This window comes from Coptis chinensis, chromosome 7 (genome assembly GCF_015680905.1).
Source record: "Coptis chinensis isolate HL-2020 chromosome 7, ASM1568090v1, whole genome shotgun sequence".
In the NCBI taxonomy this organism is placed as follows: domain Eukaryota; kingdom Viridiplantae; phylum Streptophyta; class Magnoliopsida; order Ranunculales; family Ranunculaceae; genus Coptis; species Coptis chinensis.
This window is the reverse complement of record NC_141462.1, coordinates 64254260-64278369: the sequence shown is the minus strand read 5'-3', so window position 1 is coordinate 64278369 and position 24110 is coordinate 64254260. Positions and strand designations below refer to the sequence as shown.

Here is a 24110-nt window from a genome sequence, read left to right as displayed (position 1 = left end):
TTTTGGAGCATAGGACAATTGAATGTCTTGACATGTTTCTGTCCATGTCAACTGTAGTTTTGTTAATCACTTTAAGGGTACTGTTCTTCCTAGCTTATTTAAGGTGACCACCATCTAAGACCGTGAAATTCCATAATTACATGAAGTATCTCAAATACAAATTTTTATTGAAAAAAAAACTGCTTTAGATGCATTTTCTTATCTTAAAAATTATTCATTAAACACCCTTCCTTTCTGAAGCAGCTATCACAGGATAATGCTTCCTTTATTTTAGTTCAACCAGCTGACAATACTAGATAAAATTATTATCTTCATTTAGTTATCTCACGACTCCCGTTAACATTTTCAGTCACCAACAAGTCAACAACAGAAGTTTTACAGTTCCTCAAGTAACAAAATAGCAGGGTGGAGAAAGGATCAAAAGAGTGAATGCAGGAACATTGGTTGTCTTCAGTAGTTCAGTGAGAGGTCGTGGTCCAAAGTAGTGGTCCTGTTTAAGAGTCTATGGGTGCCCAGTGTGTAAAGTAACATAAGAATAACCAAACGCAGAAAAGTCCCCCAAAGAATTTCTCAGTGTTTATAAATAAAAAAAAAAGAATTCTCAGTGATTGAAAAATTAAAGTAGTCCAAATACGCACTTCAATTTCAATTAGAAGTAAAGGTGCTTTCGAGTGATTTTTCTATTAGCCAGTAATAATATTTAGAAACCAGTTTCACCATGTCGACACTCATGGGTCAATAATTGGATCCCATTTTTGTTTACCTAGAGACGATAAGTTGTCACTGGACTGCGTAAAAACATTTGGCATTGGATTCGAATGTGTAATTTTCACTGAAAAAAAGTGATTATAGTGCATCAATTGTAACTTCTAAACTTTGAGACAGGGGTGCAAACGTATAGGTTCGGATGCAGATATGCCTGTATCCGAATCTGAAAATTTATACCGATATCTGAATCCGACGGATATTAAAAAAATTATTCGAATCCGATTTCGGATATCCGAAACAGATATTGAATAATATCCGATCCGAAAATTAAAATTAATTAAAATTTTATTTGTTTTGAATAATTTATTTTACTACTATAAAAACGAGTTGAATTTTTGTAGAGATGTTCTTTATAGTTAGCAGATCATATGCACAAAAGATTAGGGTTTAAATTATTTTGTAGGTGAAGTTGTGGGTCACTAGTAGAAAAAAAGCTTTTTATGACTGTTTTAAAATGTTATTTGTGACTGTTCTATTTAAAACGGTAACAAATGGCATAAAAGAGTTTTTGTGACTGTTTTAGAATTTTTTTTGTCACGCGCGTTGTCTAAAGCGGGACAAATAGTATTTTCCTTTTGCGCTCAAGCACAAACAATGACCCGGGCCACAATTTGTCACTGTTTGTACTAAACATAAATGACTGGTGGTATTTCTCATCACTATTACGAAGGCTAGTGTAGTCATTTTGCCTAATAGTCCCGTGAAAGTCAGTTTCTTCAACTAAACCGACCACTCTCTCCACACTTCTCATCTTCTTCATTCAAAACTGCTCAGTTGCGCACCTACGGTACAAAGCATTATCTTCTCTCTCTTCAATTCCAATTCTTAGTGGTTGTTCGATAATAATAAAAAAAAAAAAAAAAACCCCTCTCTCCAGCTATTCATTATAATTCTTTAATTTCCATTTCGGGGACAATAGTCTAAAGGTTTGAGCCACCTCGCTACTGATTCGAATCTCAAATTATCTAAATACGGAGAGTATTTATACGACAAGCTATTTTTATTCTCACCAACTGTTCAAAATTTTGGTGGGTCTTTAGATTTGAATTATGTTTTGGGGTTTGTTGATTCGGGTAGGGATTTGATTCTTGCGGTTGATGGGTCAGCGTCTGAGTTGGTTAGAGAGATTGCTACTGAATGTGGTGTTGATTTCGATGAGGATTCCAAGGCTGTGGTGATTGATCATGGGAGTTTTGCGAATGGAGATCATATGTTGATTGCCAGTGATGATTTTATTGATTTTATGATGTCATTTTGGGGAAGGAAAAATCGAAGCTCCTGTACTATTCCAAGGGATTGATCATGCATTCAATCCTGTTAATAGCCAAGTAAGATGTCATTAGCAAGTTTTAAGTACTTTATACTCTATACTTTGATTTGATTTCTTATGGTATGCTTGGTTTTTTTTTTTGTAGGTTTTGAAAGTTCTACATGCTTCTCCTTCTGGATATTCTGCTAATCCAGAAAGCAAATTGTCTAGTCCTCCACTTACAGGATCTATAACTTCTTTGGTTTCAAGTGTGCAGGTATGTACATGTCTCTCTCTGGTTCATATATACAGTGTTTAACTGGAAGCTTTTGTGGTGATATGACTACTCGACTAGAATATTGCAATGTCAATCCCACAGAGTGACTACTTTTTGGGTGGTTGACGACTTATTTGGGTTTTGCTACCTATATTTCATGTTAACTGAAATTAGTGTTAACATTAATCTCTTTGTTTCAATCAAGAATCCTTTAAGAAGTAAAGTTGTTTCATGTTTGAAAGAATGGTTCTATGCTTTAAATTAGGACACACAACATTTTGAATCGAATAGTTAATTTTTGTTTTTAGTTATAAACTTGCAGCATCTTAAGTCCTTGATGGAATTTTCATTTGTATAGTTATATCAAATAGTGGGGCTTTCAAGTTATACCAATGCTTAACAGGTTGCCTTGCATTACATTCAATATAACACACCCGGAATGAGTTGTTACAAATTTTTTCTTAGTGTATAAAATGAAGATATTGCTGCAGTTTCTTATTGAGACGTGTGTTATATATTAGTTGTTATATAGCACTAACTAGATGCCACTCACCCAATACATTATGTTCAATTTTCAGTTTCAGTTTTATTCAATCTATGATCACATACTGGGTGTGCAAAACGGAGGGGACTGTGTGTGTTGGAGTTGATTTGGGGTGGAATTGACGCGTTGGAGCTTATCTCTCGATGATGTAGTTATACAAGGTGTTAGCTCATTCATGATGTAGTTACTTATTTTATACAAGTTGTTAGCTCATTCATGCTGTAATAACTTATTTTAGGAACACTGCTACCTGATCTACTTGATTTGGATGTCGAATTGAATGTTCAAATTCCAGTCCAGTTCTTAGAAGTTGTACATACCACTTCTTTTGCCACGTTGGATCTTTTCTTAATGGTTAGTATGTATTTTTATGTCAAGAGCAATTCACTCTTTTTTCAGTAGTCAAGATAACTTAATAGCTTAAGCCTAGTTTGGAATTTTATTTACCAAAATAGAAACTAAGAACTAACTTCTTCCACTACTATTCAAGCACTAGGTCTCATCGTCTTCACACTCCAGTTCGTTGAAGGTATTGAAGCTTCTCCCGAGTTCGGATCGAATGGGGAAGCATTTATTTGTCGCTCTCCTTTCTCTCTCTCGAGTTCACGAGTATCCTACAGTATGTATCTCGGTCCAAGTTATGCATTCAGGTATTTGTATCTTAGATGCATAGCCAATTAGTGGCATTTTCTGATAAATTTGTTCAGATGAAGAATGGTACCCGATGCAAGTGCTTCAATACCAGAATGGTATCATCTACCATTTTTGCTGTAGGTATTACAACTGCATGTTGCTTGTGTTGATGCAGCCAAGTTTGTTGCACTCTCTTGCACTACAACTAGATTATTCGCTAAATGCAGTTTCCGAAGGCACCAAGTTTGTACTTAAGTTTACCAGTGTCTAAAAGGGTTTCTGGGATCTTGTTTAATGCTGATTTGAATGGTTTGTTCTTGTTATCAAGTTATTTCTTTGATGACTGTATTGGATGCTTGCATAGACAGATAAAATTTCTTCATACTTAATGGTTGCTGATTTGAGGTGATTCTTTTTTATATTAAATTGTTTAATGAATGAGTGTGGTGTATAAGATTTAGTTATTAGTACTAGTGATTATTGCGTTAGTTGCATTCAATAATTGGTTTTACAAATCCCACGTAAAAGAAAGGAAGAGACGTATATGCTCTTTTGGGCTGACCATATCAGCTAGGAAGACCAAGTGAATTTGATGATCAAAGAACCAATCTCTCGCAGATGGATGAGCCATAGTAGGAGGAGGAAAGGATCCTTCACACAAATAGATAGGACTGATAGAGATGCTAGTGTCAGATAAGCTAGGAATCTCTCGTCGATTTAAGACCAAGTCACCTTTATATGCTAGGGAAGCAAGTTATGATATGAACCTAGAGTCAATAGTGGCATTACGCCAGGGTGACCAAGATCTCGGAAGAAATAAAGGGGAGTCAATAGGCTGATGGAATACCATTATAGATACAATTTTAAGTCAACTTCGGTATATGAGAAGTGCAATCATCGAGCACGCCTATTATGGGTGTTTTTTGCAATCCCCATGGAACTAAAATTGGTTTCAATATGGGGTTACCTATTTTTGTTTTCTTTATTTGGTTTGGGTATCTGCCCATAGGATATAAATAACTGAGATTGTCAATCTGGGCTTTTTCTCTTGATTGCTAGCAGGAACTTTAAGATTCACAAGCCCTATTTTGCTAATATTGATGTTTCCTTTGTTGCTTTTCATTGACTTGTTTGCCTCATTTAAGTTCTACCCAAATGATTGAACTTTTATTATCCTCTCTTAATTTCATATTTTTGCAGGGCCCTATGCAACTAGAAAGTAAACAATGTGGTATTCATGCAATGCACTTCATGCGAGACATAATGCACATGATTCTTCTCCGTTGCCATTGAAAGTAAATAAACTATCTCTCTCATTTTAAATTAATTTATGTGTGATATCTTTACTCTTTAGCGATCATGTTTTATATTTCTTTTTCTCTATTTTGCAAAATATTAATGATGTTGTTTCTTATATTTCAGATAAAAAATCTTAGCAATAAAAAGGTTTTCACCGACAAAGAGGTAGATGAAGTTCGAATGAACTTTGTTAAGTTTATCCAAGAATGTATTATGAACCATCCTTAAGATGAAGATGAACGATAAAACTGAAAACATTCATGTGGGTGATCGACTTTGGCGAGATTAGGTTCTTTTGTTTTTTCATTTGGATTTGGATTTGGATTTGGATTAAGCTGATTAAATTTTTATGTATTAGATTGGAAACGTGTTATTTATTTTATTATGTTCTATGATTAAGTACAAATATATATTGGTTATCCAAGAGAATGGAATTAGTACTTTATGAATGCTACTTGAAGTTTAATTTATTATATTAAGGTGTGTAGTTTATTACTGGGAAATGTTTTCATATATTAGCACTATTTTATTATTTTAAAAAAAAAAAAAAAATAAAAACATAGTTCACGGTTTTGACAAAACCGTTATGAATAGTTAACCTATTTATGACTGTTATCAAATGAATATTTCACTGTTTTGTCAAAAGCGTCACAAAAGAGTTGATTTTTTGTGATGGTTTTTATATATTTGTCACTGTTTTATATGGTAGAAATAGGTAATCCATAAGAAATATTTGTCACGGTTTTGGGAAAAAAATAAATGACTCCCACTCCGTCACGGTTTTAGAAAAAAAAAAAAAAAACAGTGACAAAAGACTTTTTGTCACTGTTTTTAAAAGTGATATAAAGCCTTTTTTTCTTGTAGTGGGTGTTTTTAAGATTTGGTCCTTATTTAAGGTCCTTTTTAAGGCCCTTTTATATATATATATATATATATATATATATATATATATATATATATATATATATATATATAGTTTTATAGTTTTATATTATTATTATTATTATTATTATTATTATTATTATTATTATTATTTTGTTATTATAGTTTTATATTATTAGGTTATGATTTTATATAATATTTTATACAATAAAACATGAATAAATTAATTACATATAATAACTCTTAATTTTTTAAATCGGATCGGATATTATCGGATGCGGATATGGCAGTATCTGAAACCAGTTCGGACATAAAAAAAAATATCCGAATCCAAATTTTTTGGATAATATCCGATTTTTCGAATACGAATTTGAATCGGATTCGAATATTTGGATATCCACTTGCACCCCTACTTTGAGAACAAACTGATGAGGAACATTGGTACATTGCCACACTAGAATGTGTCCCATGCCATGCATTGGTTCATCAAGGTGTGAAGAACTAAAATGAAAATTGTTAAAAGAACTAAAGAGAAATATTTTTTCTTTTTCTTTTTTTTTTAAAAGAGAAACAATTTTCTAAAAATGGTGAAGATACAATTCCTATACCTAAATTTTAGTTTTTTTAATGGAGAAGACTATCCTAAAATTATTGGAGAAGGAGGTGGTTCAATTTTAATAGAGACCAGGGAGACAATTGTAATAAATAGAAGAGAGGTAATTTAAATAAAAGTAGCGAGGTGGTTCTAAGCATGGTTGTCATTTAGGAAAGCCAGAATTATTCTTTTTCTCTAGACTTACCTACCAAGAATGTATTTTCTCCATGTAATATGCAATCGAAATCCTAAAGCAAGAGTCCAATTAGATAACAGGGAGAAACTCTCCAGGACAGATAGGGGGGAAAAGTAACTCTTAAGGACATTTTTTTTTTAATCACTCACAAGGCCGACTAGATAAATGAAAGGTCAAGTATACTCTTGACGCGAAATTAAAAATGACTCTGGTAGATGAAATGTCAAATATACCGCTAATGCGAAATAATAAACGGGCCCGCCCAACCGAAACAACCTAATGTATATAGTATGAACAATCATTATTCATACATATTTAGTATATGAACAATCATTGTTCATACCTATTGTTCATACTTCATCATGAGCTATGAACAATCACTGTTCATATGAACATTCATTGTTCATACCCATTTGGGGTATGAACAATAACTGATCATACCTCAAGATAATATATGATAAATAATAACACCTATTAGAGTATGATTGATTGTTCATACCTATTGTTCATACTTTAACATGAGCTATAAACACTCATTGTTCATATGAACAATATCTCAATATAATGTATGATCAATAAAACACCTATTGGAGTATGAACAATCATTATTCCTCAACATAATGTATGATCAGTAAGAACACCTATTGGAGTATGAACAATCATTGTTCATATCTACTTGGGGTATGAACAATCATTATTCTTACTGATCATACATTATGTGATGTATGCATATGAACAATATGAACACTTATTGGAGTATGAACAATTATCATTGTTCATTCCTATTTAGGGTATGAACAATCACTGTTCATACCTCAAAATGAGCTATGAACACTCATTGTCTATATGAACAATCATCGTTCATACCTATTTGGGGTATGAACAATCAATGTTCATACCTTAATATAATGTATGATCAGTAAAATCATATATTGGGGTATGAACTTTAGGGTATGAACAATCACTGTTCACACCTCAACGTAATGTATGATCAGTAAAAACACATATTGGACTAGTATGAGTATGAATGATCAGCTCCCAAATGTACATTTTATTACCCTTACATTACTGCATTACAACCCTTCTTACGTATAATAAAAAAACAACTCATAGCTTTTATTACCTTTTTCAAGTTACAGAGCAATTCAGACTACTTATCATAAAAGTTGTGTCTTAGCACCAAAATGAGCCTTATTTACACTTATTATGAAGACTCGAAGCTACTATAAAAAAGTGTTGAAAAAGTCAAAGTCAAAGGTCAAATGTCAAAGACTCCAAACCAAAGAGCTGAAAGTCAAGTCCTTAACTCAGATGACCAGAGATAGATGTCCTTGACACAAAAGAAGGCTTTCTCTAAAACCTATCTTGATAAAAAAGAAATCAAAAAGCAAAAGAAAAAAACAAAAGCATAAAGCAAACTTGGTGAGGTGTCTTAAATGTATTGGGAGAGGGCAAATAAGTCTTTTATAAAAGTAGGGGTATAAGAACTCAAAAGTAATATGAGAGAATGCACCTAGACTTATTCTAGTGTCATGTAGGATTTTATTTTCAAGTCATTTACTTTTTGTTCTTCATTTTTAATCTAGTTATTTCTTCAAGTTTTTGTTATTCATTCAATCAAGTTATTTCTTTCAAGTTTGTTCTTCATTCAATCAAGTTATTTCTTTCAATGTTTGTGCTTTCAAGCAATCTTTTAATCAACTAGTCTTTTTCTAATGTTCTTCAACTAGAGTTAGCAAAACAAGTCCTAAAGCTAAGAACCTACCTTCCTTCCTTCTAAAACTCCCAATCATCCAAGTTCTAAATAATTTATGGTGAACCTCATTCAATACAACTTTGAAATACTCAACACAATACTACTTCAATGAACAAACAATTATTGTTCATCATACCTATTTGGGTATGAACAATCATGTTCAGTTATGAACAATTATTGTTCATACATATTTGTTTATACCTCAACATAAGTTATGAACAATCATTATTCATACCTATTTGGGGTATGAACAATCAATGTTCATACCTCAACATAATGTATGATCAGTAAGAACACATATTGAAATATAAACAATTATTGTTTATACCTCAACATGAGTTATGAATAATTATTGTTCATACCTCAACATATTGCACACTACTAGAAAATTGTAAATAAATAGCATGCATTTAATAACACTTAAAAAAAAACACTATTAAATTTTGGAGGATAGCGTTTATCCATCTAGCGCTATGTTATGTATGTAACTGGAACACTAACGATTGCATTTGCACAGAAAATGCAATAAATTCAATTGCGTTTTCTAGTTACTGTTATAAATAGCAGGCCTTAGTCGGACTTTAACCCAAGAGTTCAGCCCACTTCAACTGAAATTACCAAAATCTGAAAGAGGCCCGCTTCTTTTTCTCTATTTTCCTTCTTTCCCCAAGCAGCCACCACCACCTCTGAAGTTTATTTATGATTCTATCTCTCTAAGGCTCTCTAAGGCAAAACCATCTCTCCACCACCACGTCCAAAATATGAGAATGGAACTTTGAAACCATCGAATCAATATAATCTTGCTGCTACAAGAAAAGTAAGTATTTCTTTTCGAACCATTATCTATTTCTAACAACCCTTTATGTACTCTGGATTTATTTACATGACCATGTCAAGATTTCCAAATCGAACTACGCCTCAATTTTAAAAGTTTCATATTTCCGTTTTAAATTCTAGATCCAATTCCACTGCACCTTCTGAAAAATGGGTAAAGAGAAATCTGTTAAAAAATTATATATGGAATTTATTTAATTTTCTTTGTTAATATTTAGGTGTTTCTAGAGTATTTTCTACGAGTGGAACTCCTGTACAAAGGATCTACGAAGGAGCACAAGGTACGTGACCACTTGTCTATTCAAATCTTATGTACCCATCAATGATTTGAACTCTTTGAATCTAAACAATAATTTTGTAATTTGGATGGGTATGCATTATTCCCTGTGTAAAAAAAAAAAAGTTTCGCATCAAATATTAGAACTTCTCTGTTTAAGGTTTCAATGCATCGACTGTTCACTTTCTATTCCTAAGTTGTTAGGATATGATAGTTATTGCTTTACCTCTGTCTTTTTTTCTTCATCATTGTGTAGATTAATTACTTAAGACACTCCACTATAAGCTGCTACAACCTGTTTTAGAAGAAATTACAAAGAAGGTCAAGGTGGTTTGTCATTCTAGAAGTAAGTTTCAGATTTTAAGGCCTTTTGTAGCTTTTATTTATAAGAGTTGGTACTTTTTTTGGAATTCTTGACAGGTTATTGCTACAAGGATGCTTGCAATATGGTTAAAATCCAAAAGCTTTAGTTATGATTCTTCAGTTTTCCTTTTAGAATATTACATTTGATTACTCTTGTATCAATTTAAAGGTTCGATTAATCAATCAAGCTTCCAGATTCAATTGATTTTATCGTAAATTCAATTTATAGGTTTTCATAGTCATTGAAATTCATCCATCTATTTTCCCAATGGATTGTTGTTATTTCGAATCAAGAATACCGATTTGTTTCGTCAAATCGCAAATTGACTTGTGATTTTTGAACCTGTAAATGTTAATTGTGTTCTGAGCTTATTTGATATGTTGTTTATTATTTGAATATCGTTCACAATGTATTGTGTCAGTTAAATGAATGTGTGGTTGTTGTTTGAGTGAGATGTTTCTTCTTCGAGCATGCGTTTTGTTGCAACTGTAATATGAATAGCTCAATAGCTGGTTATTTTGTTATTTTTTTACTTGGTCGCATCTCTAATGTTGGGAAATTTTTTGTTCCTTACATAATTATTTTGTTATGCATCTATTGTTATGTGACATTGCATTTAAGTAATTAACTATGCACAATGGGGTTTGCAATTAATTTGAAGACTATGATCATACTTAGCTCATCAATGTATTTTAGTTAATTATTCATTTCACTTCTTTATTTTGGTATCATGTAAGATGGTCACCAAGGCACATATGTGTACTTGTGTATCAATTAGATCTAGATGACATTGTTTACTTCTTCATTTGTGCTTTTCTTTTTGATTTTTTTTCCTTTTTTGAATTTCATCCGAAGCTTGTTATTTTCATGGTACTCAAATCTCTTATAAGAGCTTTTCTCCGCATGTAGGACATTAGTGGTCTAAATATCTATGAAATCCTTGAGCCTTGCTACCACAATCCAGAATCAATCAGAGAAAGGTTTCATATGTTCAAAGTTCAAACAAGCAATGAAAGGACTTGTGAGTAAAAGGAAGATACAATGACATTATTTGAGGAAGGACTAATTTCTTTGTATATAGCCTAACTATTGATCCAGACAAGTGATTTTCACTTGCAACCTTGGTTTTCTAACTTGGATAATCCTAGTTTGAATGAAATCGTATTTTAATCTTACATTGTATTTTACTATGCATACATATATGATTTTCCATACTCATATTTAGATGTATAAGCTCATATCATACTCATATGCTATGTTAGATTGTCATGATAAGTATACATACTTAGCTTGTAACAATTTATCAGTTTATAATTTCGAGGGCCTTTTCAACTGAAACATGGTCACACTATAATGTAAGTTATACACAGAACTTAACTTCTTCCAAGTACTCACTGCCTAGCCCTAGAGTTAAATCTTATACTCAACTTCAAAATACAAAGCTTGTAGATTCAGAGATTAATTATGGCCCATAAAAAGCCTCAAGCTTCAAAGAGCCTCAATCTTGGATACATGTAGCTTGCTCTAAATATTTAAGTGCTTCATTTCGGATGTATCTTCTTAAGTTCCTTTTGAAAGAAACTTTCAAAAGCATATTCATTTTTATATTATTTTCTATTCTATAAAACTTAATGGTAGATTATGCAGACAGTGAAAGTTCTCCTGAACGTGAAGTTGAGGTGGGAGGTGCATCGAAAATGGGAGTCATGGTTATGGAACTATCATCTGGTGCAGGCTGCTCAAAGCCAAATGGGGTGGGTAAGTCTCTTGAAATACTTATCATATTTATGTTTTGTTTATAACTTCAGTCTGTTAATGAGACTCCATTTAGAGAAGAACACTGTCAAGAGACATGTTTAGCCTATTGGGTGATTTTGGTGTGTTTGGATAACCATTTTGCTATTCCAAGTTGTTATCACTTTCACCCACTTGATTTGATGTTTTTAAATTCGTAACTTAAAATAAATCATTTGGAATTTGTACAGGGTAATAGATGTAAGTGCAAATAAAGCAACTAACGGAGAATTCCAGACATGTTCTAGGGGTATGAAGCCAGGCTATACAAGTACCTTTGGACCTACAGGACCCTCTTTCAGACTTACACAATGGGTTGGTGGTAGTTTTACATTGGTGGCCTGATTTTGTAATTCTAATAGTGTTTAGAGTTTGTCCCTTTGGATCTGAGCAAGGTATAATGATAACTTAGTGCACAATTTAGAAATTGCTCCTACTCAATTTTCTTGTAACCGAAACCATTGTCACTGCAGAGAAAGTAATGGCATCTTGACAAACTTGACTTCAAGTTCCTAATCATGGTAGCTTCCTTGTATTCCTTCTCAACTCAGAAAATATTTTCTGTTACTATTAAAGTTGTTGGTGCTGCACCATTGTGTGGTTGGTTGGTATTGTTCTATAATTTGAATTAGCTGGAGACACATCTCATTTTTGTTTCATTTGTTTAGTTGTTATTAAGGTGTTTGTGATCTTGTTCTATATAGGTATAAACTGCTCTCTCTCTCTCTCTCTCTTGTATATCTAACATGTTTTAATTGATATGAGCAGTGTTCGTTTTGCTACACATGGTGCCAGTACTCTGAGAAATATGAAGACCAATTTGACTCCTTAACTGAGAAGCTTGTATTTGGGACAGCAACTTGTATCGTCTGCGATGGTTAGTTATTTACTTAGTTGGCCTATATTCTAACTATTAGGATTGGTTTGGTGATCCCGAAGGTTAGTTATTTTGTCTTGTGGATTCTTCTTTCAACTTTTATTTTTAATTTATATTATGTAAGTGTTATTTTTCAAATGTTATGATTATCGCCCCTTATTCCAGATTTATAATGACCCATTGAGTAGGACTATCCATAGATCTGCATTCATAGTTTCTATTGTGTTATATTGTTACTTGTATGTTTTGTTGCTGGAACGGTAAAAGATGGCATTTTTATAAACTAGTTTGGTCCATGAACCTTGATCTCTACTTGATTCATGTGTTTCTACCTAACTACTAAAAGTTGTAGTGTGTGTAACTAACACTAAAAGAGGTTGGTCTACAGATCAGTAGTTCAATGTACTTCTGATTTTATACCTCTATCTTCATTTCGAAGTGATTTTTTGTGCAAACAGTATTTACCAAGAGTCTTACTTTGCTATGCATGTCTTATTTCACTACAATGCAAGAAAAAAGGTTTTTAATAGCTTTTGTTTAATTTCACTTAGAAAAAAACGTTATTGTTTTGTTTGGTTGACCTGATTGGATGGGCATTCTTGTTGTTAACATAGTTACCTTTTGCCTTGCTACTTAACCAAGACCAACCATTTGAACCTTTGCATTATAGGACAGTCTTGTAAATTTCTTAAGACTAAATCTGCTAGTTATGTTTTCTTTTTGCTGATTATTTCCATGTTACTGCCCAATGGATTCGTTTGTCAGTGATTGAAATCAAACTTCTTTTTCTTTCATTGTTGTGCCTTATTGTTGAATTATGCACCTTATTCATCGTTCTGAGTAAGTTGATTATTTTTCACTTTATGTGTGGTGTTCCTGCAGAATTTGTTCTATTACAAAATGGAAGAGTGAAAGTTGATTATCCTTTAAAGCATCGTAAGTGTCAATAGAATAAGGTGATAGTGTAGACGGTGCTACTGTACGTGTTAGTGTTGCTTCTCGCTGCCATTATTGTTTCAGTTTGGAATTTGTATCATCATTTGTTCTTAGTCATAATATTTGCTTCAAATTAAAAGAGTCTATTGCTTGTGTGTCAGACACTTCATATCTATGTCGGATACGGACACATGTTTCTGTGTCAATGTAACTTAGCTTTTTTCTAGTAATTAGTCAATTTGCGTTAGCGATATAATAGATTCATAAGCTCAAAATGGCAAGAGCACTCAAATAATTGAGAGGTTAATGGTTCGAATCCATCTAGATCCAATTGTATTTTTGTTTTTCAATGTGTAATGCACATGTGGTTATATGGGTCTTTAAAACGTGTTAAAACATTAATAGCATTTTACAAAAAACGCTATTTAAACAGGGATAGTGCTAAAGCAAAACTTTATTGAAATGCATAGCACTTTTGTAATAAATGTGAAATTTTCATATCGCTAAAATAAAACGCAATCATATTGATAGTATTTAGCACAAAACGCTATAGATAAATTAACAGCGCTAACAAAAAGCACAATTAAATTAATAGCATTTACTAGAAAATGCTATCAAATTAATAACATATTTTTAGGCAAAGCTATCGATAAAAGTATAGTATCGTGTTTGATAGCGTTTTTGCAAGTGCTATCAAGTAAAATTCATAGCGTTTTTCAGATGCTATCTATGTACTTTTCTGCAGTAGTGGCATGAGGTATGTTAACTTATTTGGGAATGAACAATCAATATTCATATATCAACATAAGGTATGAACGCTCATTGTTCATATCAAAACGACTGAAAGGATAAAATCGAAAAATATTTATTTCAAATTCGGGCTATTTGTCCTTACGAGTTATTTTCACTCGAAAATTGGTTTTCCTGGATTATTTACACCTGAAAATTGTCTTTTAGAGTGATTAAAAAAAACATTGGTTCTGTGAGTGGTTTTGTGAGTGATTTTCACTCGCAAATGAGCCTTGGGACAAATTTCTTGATTGGATAATCCAATTCAAAGGTCTCCATTGAAGATAGGTTTGGTGAAGGGAGTTTGTCGAAGAGTATAAATAGAGTACGTACTCTTTTGTTTGTCTTAGTAAACTCTAGTAGTAAATTTCTTTTTCTATCTGTAATTTTTTTTTTTTCATTGTCTTTATTACTTAATTACAACAACAAGAACAAAAACAATAACAACAAATAGGATTTTGAACTATATCTTACTGCGAATATGATTATTGAGACAGATTCATTGGAAAAATAAAAAATAAAAACATGTTTTTACAGACATGATACCAAGTATAGTACAAAATATCAGGATATAGTAAAATCATAGTTCGTGATTCCGAACGAAACTCCGGAATTCCGCTCGGAATTTCCGTTTTCCAAAAAAACGGAATTCCGAATATAGAGTCAAAATATCTGAAATTCCGAAATCATTCGAAATTCCGAATATAACAAGGGTCAAAATTTAATGAATTTTGGTTTTTGAATTTCTCGGAATTTCAAAAATTCTGAAATTCCGAACTATGGGTAAAATATCGATCCCTAATTTATAGATATGTATCGTGGATATATTCTCCTCTTTGGAGATATTTTACATTGTTTCATATGCAAATATTGTAGATATATTCAAAATATCGATAAATATCGTGAATATTTCTTGATATATCATAATATATAATTTATATTTATTTAAAATATAATGGTAAATATTAAATAAAATTGTTACCTACATAAAATATTGTCAAATATCTCCAAATATCTCAAAATATTACAAATATCATCGAAATATCACCGATATTTACAGTCTTATATGTTTCTAAACATATCGTGATATTTATATATCTTTTGTTAAAATCTCGATATTTATCGCGATATTTTGTAATATGATACCAAGACCTGCGATTCAAAATATATGTTAGGATGAGTGTCATGCCAATTGCTATGGTCATATGATTTTGAATTAGCAAGGACATAGTAATTTTATATTAACAGAGACTTGGTAATTTACATATTTTCTTTTATCGTTTGGTAAATTGCCACGTTTATATTTTCTACGAAGAATGAACGGTCACGTTGATATGAACTTTGCAGTGACAACCCTGTTCTACTTATGTACTTCACAACTAGCTCATACTCTTGATATCTTCAACCCTTTGATAGACAACTAAAAACGACCATAGCTTGTTGCCTCATCACTTGCCTGAAAGTCAGCATTGAATGTAATTCCAAAGTTCACAGAGCACTGGTATATATATCTAAATAGTATAAAAAATCTGGGGGTGAAGAACAATAGATTATGTTTCTGTCATGGTGGTAGAATCGTAATTTTTTGGTTTTTGCGATAGTAACCAACTATTGCAGTGCACTTATTGTTTCTTCTTCTGTATACAACAAAACCATTTTCGTCATTTTTTGGTGGGCAAAACGGTGGCAGTTCTATAGATTTCATCAAATAAGGTGGCAAAATTTGAAATTTTTATTAAAAAAAAAATAATTTTGTCAATTTATATGGGCTCCGCTCTACTATAAAATTTGTAATAAAAAATGTGTTAAAAAAATGTAGTTTGCTGCCACGTGCACAAGACTAGTACTATATAGTAATGGGTTTTGACTACAACACTGCATAGAAACAAGTCAAAAGTTAAGTGAAAGCTTGAAATGCGTTCTATCGCTCTCTCAAACTTTGGTGATAGGGACGTGGAAAATTTATTATACACATTCGTATATCTAAAATTATAAATTACAGTCTGGCGCGGCCATATTTTAGTTTTATTTTGTTTTTTTTTTTGGTAAAGATCATATTTTACAGTATGGCGCGGTTACATTCATATAATATTTATTTATTATAAGTTTGGAAGAGCTAGCTACTCAATATTTTGACTACTAAATGATTATCTTCCTCTTTCATATTCATCGTTATGTTACTAATGGACCATAGTCTTCTTCCTCTTTCAATATCAATGTTACTACTGAAAATATGACTTCAAAAAATCATATTTATTCAAACTAACTTCCACTTTTATAATTATTTTTTAAAATCATTTTGTTTATTCATATAGTAGTGTTATTTTTGTATCAATTTAGTAATCAAAACAAAAATAAGGATTAATCAAAATTTTATCACTGAGGATTGTGCTCAGCACAATTTCCTTAAGACGAAAAACGCCGCTAGTGTGGTAGCTGCCAACCCCAAGCGCACATCTCAAGATACAACAGTTAAGGAGTCAGTCACCAGCAAATGACAAACTCTGCATAAACTCTCAGCATTCCAGACATGTTTTTAGAAGAAGAAAAAAGATTTCAAGCTCCTCTTGGAATAAAACAGAAAACCCTTATTATAGAAGTGTACTGTGATATGGAAATAGACATGATTTGATACAAGGATTTTCTGGAAACAGTTTTGGTTGATAGAGATAGGTCGGGTACTATAAACTCTAATCATTCGGATTATTTGATTATTATTCGTGTCTCTCCAAACTTTTTTAAGAATTAGTTAAGGGGTTAGGGCAGACCCCAACCTGCATTTGAAAAACTTAAAAGTCTTACATAGGTTACACCATATTTACTCTCCTTGAGTATAGTACACAAATTAGCATCTAGAGGTGGATAAAAACATAGGATCCATTTTACTCTACTCAGCTTTGTTTACTCTTTGTTTGTTTCCCTAAAAAGATGTTCAAATGTTATAAATGTAGTGCAAGCAAGATATTGACAGTATGCACCATGTAGGTTCCTCAAGTTTATTGATAGATAGACTGGATTAATCTGAGAAAGTTAGAGGCCACCCACAAGTCCACAACTCTCTTGATTCATACTAATTTGCAAAGTAGCAGTCCTTGCACTATAGTTAGTTGTTAGTTCTTGGTAGAGAACAAACCTTATTCCCTTAGAACCAGTATTAGCTAATAGAGTATTACCCTCTATATCTCTTAAGATACTTCCATAGACATAGTTCTCTCGTGTGAGAGACCCATTTGCATTAATTTAGTTTCATAAATTTCCTCCTTCGTCCTTTCGAACTGAGCTGAGACACCATTTGTGAGAGAATTGAATGTCTCTTGCTCAAGGGAATCAAGCTGGGGCCTTTGGGCATCATGCAACACAACAAGTACACGTACGAGAAATGTTCTAGGGTAGTTCTAATACATGCATGACCATGTGCAAAAAAATTCTGTATGTTGTGATTTGGCGGCTGGTATACAAGTGAAAAATGAAGCTCCTGTCAACTTCCTTTTAGACCCAAGAGAAGGTAAATCGACATTTCATCTTGTAGATATTTTGATTTATAATTGGTCTGAAGCAAAACACGCAGTGTCAACGTTATAGGAGTATCTTTAATGGTAGGATTTGGTTGTTGGGGAAAACAATACCAATCGATCCCTACTAAGATAGCTTACACTTGGACAATCTACTACTTCAATAAAAAATATAATATTTCACTACAACCAACAACCACAAACCTAAAATATGGATATAACTATCACAAAACAAGCAATAAAAATATAGAGAAAGTAAAACATACCACAATATAAAGATGTATCGTGGTTCGGCCAATGATGCCTACTTCCACAAGAGCTAATCCTTTTATGAGTGTGGGAAGGAAGATTACAATCACTCCTCTCAAGTTTCTCCACCTTACTAGATCTCTCTTATCTCTTTACAAGCTTTTCTCTCAATTTTGATTGCTCTCAAAATTGGATTTCTATTTAAGACTTGGTTTTTCAAAACCTAACTTTTGTTTTTATAGTAATCTAAAATTTCAACGCCTATGAAATTTCGGTTCCAAACGACATGCCCATATATGTCGAAGTATCAAGTCCCGAACGACATGGTGAGGTCGGGCTAATGTTGCTCCAAACGGTCTGTACATACCGTGGAGAGTCAATTCCAGTAAAGTCAACTTCGAATGACGCAGCTGGGTCGTTCAAGCTTATTACCCCACAATGTGAGCAGACCGTTCAAAACTCGATTCTAGCAGCATCAAGTTCAAACAGCACAACCGAGTCGCTCACAGTTCTTCTCAAACGGTGTGGTGAGGTTGTCCAGCTCAATGGTGAGGGACCCCAACAATCTCCCCCTCTCGAAACCATGAGGCCACACATTCCCGAATCAACAAGAGGAGTGTACTGCCATTCCGACAGTAGCACAACAAACATCAAACTTGCCTTTCGGCAAAACTTTGGTCATCAAATCTGACCCATTCATGTCGGTATGGATCTTCTCAATGCACAATTGCTTCTCTTCGAGAACTTCTATAATCCAATAATAACGCATATGTATGTGCTTGAATCTAGAATTAAAACTCGGATTCTTGCTCAAATGGATGGCGCTCTAACTGGCACACAAAACTACAAACTGGTTTTGCTTTAGCCCTAGTTCATTGAAGAACCTCTTCATCCATAACATCTCTTTGCAACACTCAGTGGATGCAATATACTCGACTTCTATAGTAGAGAGGGAAACACACATTTGCAACTTCGATTGCCAAGAAACTACTCCCCCTGCAAAAGCAAACAGATAACCAGAGGTGGACTTCATCAAGTCAACATCACCTGCCATGTGTACATCTGTGTAGCCTTCAAGCAAGGTTTTACTCCCACCATAACACAAACATGCTTTAGAAGTGCCCTTGAGATATCTCAATATCCACTTAACACCTTCCCAATGCTCTTTACCCGAATTTGATAGAAAACGACTTACAACACCAATGGCAAAAACAATATTCGGTCTTGTACACATCATTGCATAAGGAATATTTTCCATTTGAATTTGCTCATGCTCACCTTTTAGACACATATCTTTGGTCATGTGTAACTGGCCACCAAGCAGACAACTGCTCATGCTAACCCTTTGGACACATATCTCTTCAACACCTTATCAATGTAGCTTTCTTGAAAAAGCCACAACTTCCCACTCTTTCTGTCACGAGTGATCCGCATCCCAAGTATCTACTTTGCTTGACCCAAATCCTTCATATCAAAAGACTTACTCAAGTCTTTCTTCAGCTTAGATATCTTGTTGATGTTCTAGCAAACTATCACAACATCAACATATCATCCACATACAACAAAAGCACTATGAAATCCCCATCTGGAAATTTCTGAACAAACACATAATGATCGGAAGTAGACTTCATATAGCCATGTTTCACCATAAATGAATCAAACTTTATGTACCACTATCTCGGTGCCTGCTTCAACCCATACAAACTCTTTCTTAGCTTGCATACCAAGTGTTCCTTGCCTTTTGACCTCAAACCCCTCTAGTTAGTCCATGTAGACATCTTCTTCAAGATCTCCATAAAGGAAAACTATCTTGACATCCAGTTGCTCAACCTCTAGGTTCATACTTGCGGTCATACCCAATACCACCCTGATAGAAGTTATCTTAACTACAGGAGATAAAATTTTATCAAAGTTAATACCTTTCCTTTGACCGAATCCCTTCACAACAAGGCGAGCTTTGTACCTTGGGTGTAGATTATTCTCCTCATGCTTGACTTTGAAGATCCACTTATTCTTGAGATCCTTCATTCCTTTCGGTTTCTCAACTAAGTTATAAGTGTGATTCTTATGCAAAGAATCTATCTCATCATGCATGGCCTTCAACCATTTCTCCTTGTCTATACCTTCAAGAGCCTCTTGATAGTACATATGTTCTCCACCATCAGATAGTAAAACATACGTATATGGTGGATACCTAGTTGAAGCTTATCTCTCTCTGTCGGACCTCTTTACCTTATCTTCTTGTGGCTCAGGAGGATGCATTTCATCTTGCTCAGATGGTGGTTCATGCATTTCATCTGTATCTTTTGAGCAGCCTCCACCAATTCCTATAGTGTTTTCCATGGAAATTAGTTCAAAACTAGCAAGTTAGTACAAACTTAAGGTAAATCAGTCGAGAAAAAATTGTCTATAATAACAAAGACTTAACAAAATTATAGTTGGAACTCAAGTGAAATGCAAACTCACATAACGGGCTCGAGCACTCTCCAAAACAGTTCCATTACGACGTTCATGTCCTGCTTTCCAACTGTCTACCCATCCATGTATCTTGTCGATTTTTGTTTATTCTACATGTACATTGGTAAATAATTGTTAACATATCGTGATCAAAATTTAAAAGTTTATGGAAAGACACCTACCATTTTATGCAACATGTTGGCATCATTATCCCGCCCAGTGTATGTCGAGAATCATTTAGTTTTATATTCTCACCATTCTTAAAACTTTTCTTGCCATCACTTGAGTGTTCTCATATAGTACAAACTGTTCCCAATGATTTGGATCAATGCCATCCGAGCATCGCGATTTGTTCTTCCAAGGTCTCAAACTTATTCAATATATCTTTTCTCAAGACCCATTTTCCATATCTAAACTTAGTACAAAAGTTTTTTTCTGCATGTGAACGAGCTAGTGCTTGGTCGACATTTGTAACTTCAAATTCACGCTGTAAAACACAAGTTATATAGTAATGTGAATGAAGCTAAAACTCAAAATGTCTAGTATGCATTAAAAAAAAATCAGAGGTAAACCTTACCATTAAGGCATTCCAAACCTTATCCTTGAAGTTAGGATGTACAAGCCTCCAATCAGTGTAACTAACTGGGATACAAGCTCGAATGAGACTACCAGCACGAGTATTCCATCTGGAGGCATTATCACCAACGACAACACCATCAATATCAATCAATACAGGTAACTTCCTAACATTTTCTGATTCTTGCATGTCTTTGAAGGTTTTGAGATGCCTGTGAAACTGAAGTAGAAGGCTGTGATGCATGTGAGGCAGAACCAGAAGGTTGAGATGCACTAGGCTGTGGTTGACCTGATACCATTTCAAATGAAATCCTAACATATATTGCAAAATAGTCTATTAGTAGTCTGGTACTGAAAAATATAATCATGAAAGGTGAGAAAGAAGACTAAATAAAAGTATATAAACAATTCAATCCAAACAAAAGTATTTCATTACCTTATCACACATACCACCAATTTAATAAACCCCATAGAGGTACATAACAAACAAAATGAATAATAATAATAATATACACAATAAGCATACATATTAAGACTGGAAACTTTAAAGCAAAAAATTGTATCATAGTTTGGAAACTAAAACAATTACAATTAGGTTAAGCACTTCATCAAAGGCTTCAAATTAGGTTGGTCCTCAAGGGTAGATTGGAAAACAGTTGGTACATCTAGTGAGTCAACTCCACACGTCAATCGCCTCGGTGAATGGATGACTACCGACCAATTAGGATTTTTCAAGTCCTTCGAGTAAAACACTTGACTAGCCGAAGCGAGAATGACCGCTCATCAAAGTACTGATCAACACTTTTCATCTTATTAAGATTGACCAACACCAAATTAGAGTCTGGACAGAGCTTGTAGCCATTGGTCTTGTCCTCCACCCTCACCCAATTGCAATAAAAGACTACTTGTTGAAAGTATGTATAGTCCAGCTCTAATATTTGTTCAATAACCCCATACCACTTCGTCGATGCATCGACTGGATTTTTGTCTTTCCTACTTGACGTAAACGAAGTGATTGCCTCCATGCAAACACCACTATCTTGTGTGGCAATTGTTTTGTCATGCGACCTAGTAGAAAAGACAAAACCATTGATGCGGTACTTTCTATACATTTTAGCTTGGTGCAATGGTCCTTCAACTAATTGCCATAAGTCACTCTTGGTGTCATTTGCAGCCAATAACTGTAAAAAGATGATAGTTAGAAAGCTAATATTACTAACTTCATATTTCCTATTTAACTAATGGATGAATTAAACAATACCTTGTTATATAACCAAACAATGAAATCTGTTTGTATCTGCACTTCTGACTTTGCAACCCTTTTTCCTCTACCACGAGATTGTAAGGAGCGGTATTCACTACAAATCGTTCATGCAATTACGCATGAGTATTTTCATGTAGAGTACTAGAGTGGGTTTAGAAACCAAATGTGTCAAAAAAACACACCTGTAGTAATCATCAAGCTTTTCGACGTCTAGTCGAAACAAGACCCATCTACGTATTTGAATCCATTGTTTAACACTTAAGGTCACGGTCTTACCATCGAGCAAAGGCCCTTCATCACTTTACTACTTTCCATCTTCATCATCGAAAGGCCACACGCCGATTTATGATTTCCATCCCGCGAATTGGGCATATACTCCATAACATACCTAAGCGACTTCGAAACAATATCACGACTCTGAATGGACCCTTCAACATATCGTTTATTGTTGGGAATATTTTACACTCTTTCATCGCCCTATTAGAATAAGAAATTTAAGTATACACTTTCAATTTTTAAAATCCAATTATAGAAAAAGCTAGAGAAGATATTAAGGTAAAAGTAATTTACATACCGTTCAAATGGAAACATCCACCTTTGATGCAGTTCCACAAAGAAGCTTCATCGACCAAATGCACCATGAGGTGGATCTGATATCAAAAACGATGGTGGAAAATATTTTTCAAGCACGCGCAATGCTTACGCAACCATGTACTTGGCCTCTTGGATATGTTGCGGACTAAGACTTTAGAGCACAACAAGTTGAAGAATAAGCTTAAGCGATGAATAGCTCTTCGCGAGTCACGATGTTTAGGAAAAGCATGTTGAAGCAATACAGGTAGCAAATAACACATAATGACATGATAGTCATGAGATTTCATTCTGAGCAAACCCGGGTGGATTTAAAGTGACAATGTTGCTTTCGATTTGATGAAAACCGTAAGGAAGCTTCAAGTCCTTCAAAATTTTGCAGAAATTTAACTTCTAGATCTTTAGCTAAGACAAATGGAGCCTTCGGTTTTATTGGTTTCCACTGTGGTAGGTCGATTGCATCCAGTGACCACCGTGAATTCACATCTTCCTCATATCTTCTCGCAAGACTCCTCGTATCCTTTGACTTGTCTTTCTTGTCTAGGATGTAATTTAGTAGATGTTCCGCGACATTTTTCTCAGTATGCATCACATCAACAACATGTCGGGATTTATGAGTGGGCCAATAGGGCATATCCCAAAAATAGACCTTTTATACCAAGCCTCTGTAACTTGAACATCTTCATCATCTACACTATCATCCAAATTCACATCAGATGTGCTTCTTTTGCTACCAGTTGGAATTTTACCCGGCTTATACTTGATATGACTCACCTGCTGCATAACTTTTTCTCCACTTAACCTTAGTGGAGGAATGTTCAACTCTTCATCTTAAGTCCCAAGTATTTGCGACCAAAACGGGTGACCAACGGAAGAAAGGGCGATAGTTTGTGTAAACAATCTTCTTTGCATGCTCAAGATATATCGATTGAGTGTTATCTGAACAAATCGGACATGCTTTGTAACCATGTGTTATACAGCCCGCTAAGTTTCCAAAAGCAGGAAAATCATGAATACCCCACATTAGCATAGCTCTCAAGGTAAAATGCTGTTTTTTATGCATGTCATAAGCCAGCACCCCTTCCTTCCACAACTGTTCCAACTCCTCATACAATGGCTGAAGAAAAACATCGATATCTTGACCCGGTGCCTTCCGCCCAGGTATCAGCAAACACATCATTTGGAACTCTGGTTTCATACATAAAGAAGGGGGGAGATTATAGGTACCAAGTAAACAGGCCAACAACTGTAGCTAGTGGATTGTATTCCACGGGGATTGAAACCATCAGTTGCAATTCCAAGCCAAACATTACGCCCTTCTTGAGCAAAATCAGGCCAACTCTTTTTACATGTTTTCCACTGGATTGAGTCGATGGGATGTCGCATATGAT

General features: G+C 34.0%; 1 protein-coding gene and 2 long non-coding RNA genes across 22 annotated transcripts; all 3 read left to right on the top strand.

Moving 5' to 3' along the window:
• The first annotated feature begins 1413 nt into the window (after positions 1-1413).
• Positions 1414-3000, top strand: LOC147488391 (uncharacterized). Its single transcript, XR_015201313.1, has 3 exons — positions 1414-2096; positions 2184-2294; positions 2873-3000. It is a non-coding gene; the product is annotated as an uncharacterized LOC147488391 (long non-coding RNA).
• Positions 3001-4629: 1629 nt separating this feature from the next.
• On the top strand, positions 4630-5147 carry LOC147488390 (uncharacterized). The gene is made up of 2 exons (XR_015201312.1): positions 4630-4766; positions 4894-5147. It is a non-coding gene; the product is annotated as an uncharacterized LOC147488390 (long non-coding RNA).
• Positions 5148-8858: 3711 nt separating this feature from the next.
• LOC147488389 (uncharacterized) lies at positions 8859-13511 on the top strand. Of its 20 annotated transcripts, XR_015201988.1 has the most exons (9): positions 8878-9016; positions 9252-9314; positions 9567-9656; positions 10584-10695; positions 11322-11432; positions 11660-11863; positions 11942-11989; positions 12237-12345; positions 13228-13511. XR_015201988.1 is itself a non-coding variant. In XM_086572443.1 (8 exons), the coding sequence occupies exons 4-8, from the start codon at positions 10606-10608 to the stop codon at positions 13293-13295; spliced, it is 498 nt and encodes a 165-aa protein (XP_086428569.1). In that variant the 5' UTR covers positions 8878-9016; positions 9252-9314; positions 9567-9656; positions 10584-10605; the 3' UTR covers positions 13296-13511. The 20 variants fall into 20 exon arrangements, 7 of the variants coding, with proteins under 7 accessions (XP_086428574.1, XP_086428569.1, XP_086428570.1 ...); XR_015201995.1 differs by lacking the exon at positions 10584-10695 and having other exon boundaries at positions 8859-9016; positions 11322-11428; positions 11660-11783; XR_015201990.1 differs by lacking the exon at positions 10584-10695 and having other exon boundaries at positions 8859-9016; positions 11322-11428.
• The last annotated feature ends 10599 nt before the right edge of the window (positions 13512-24110 follow it).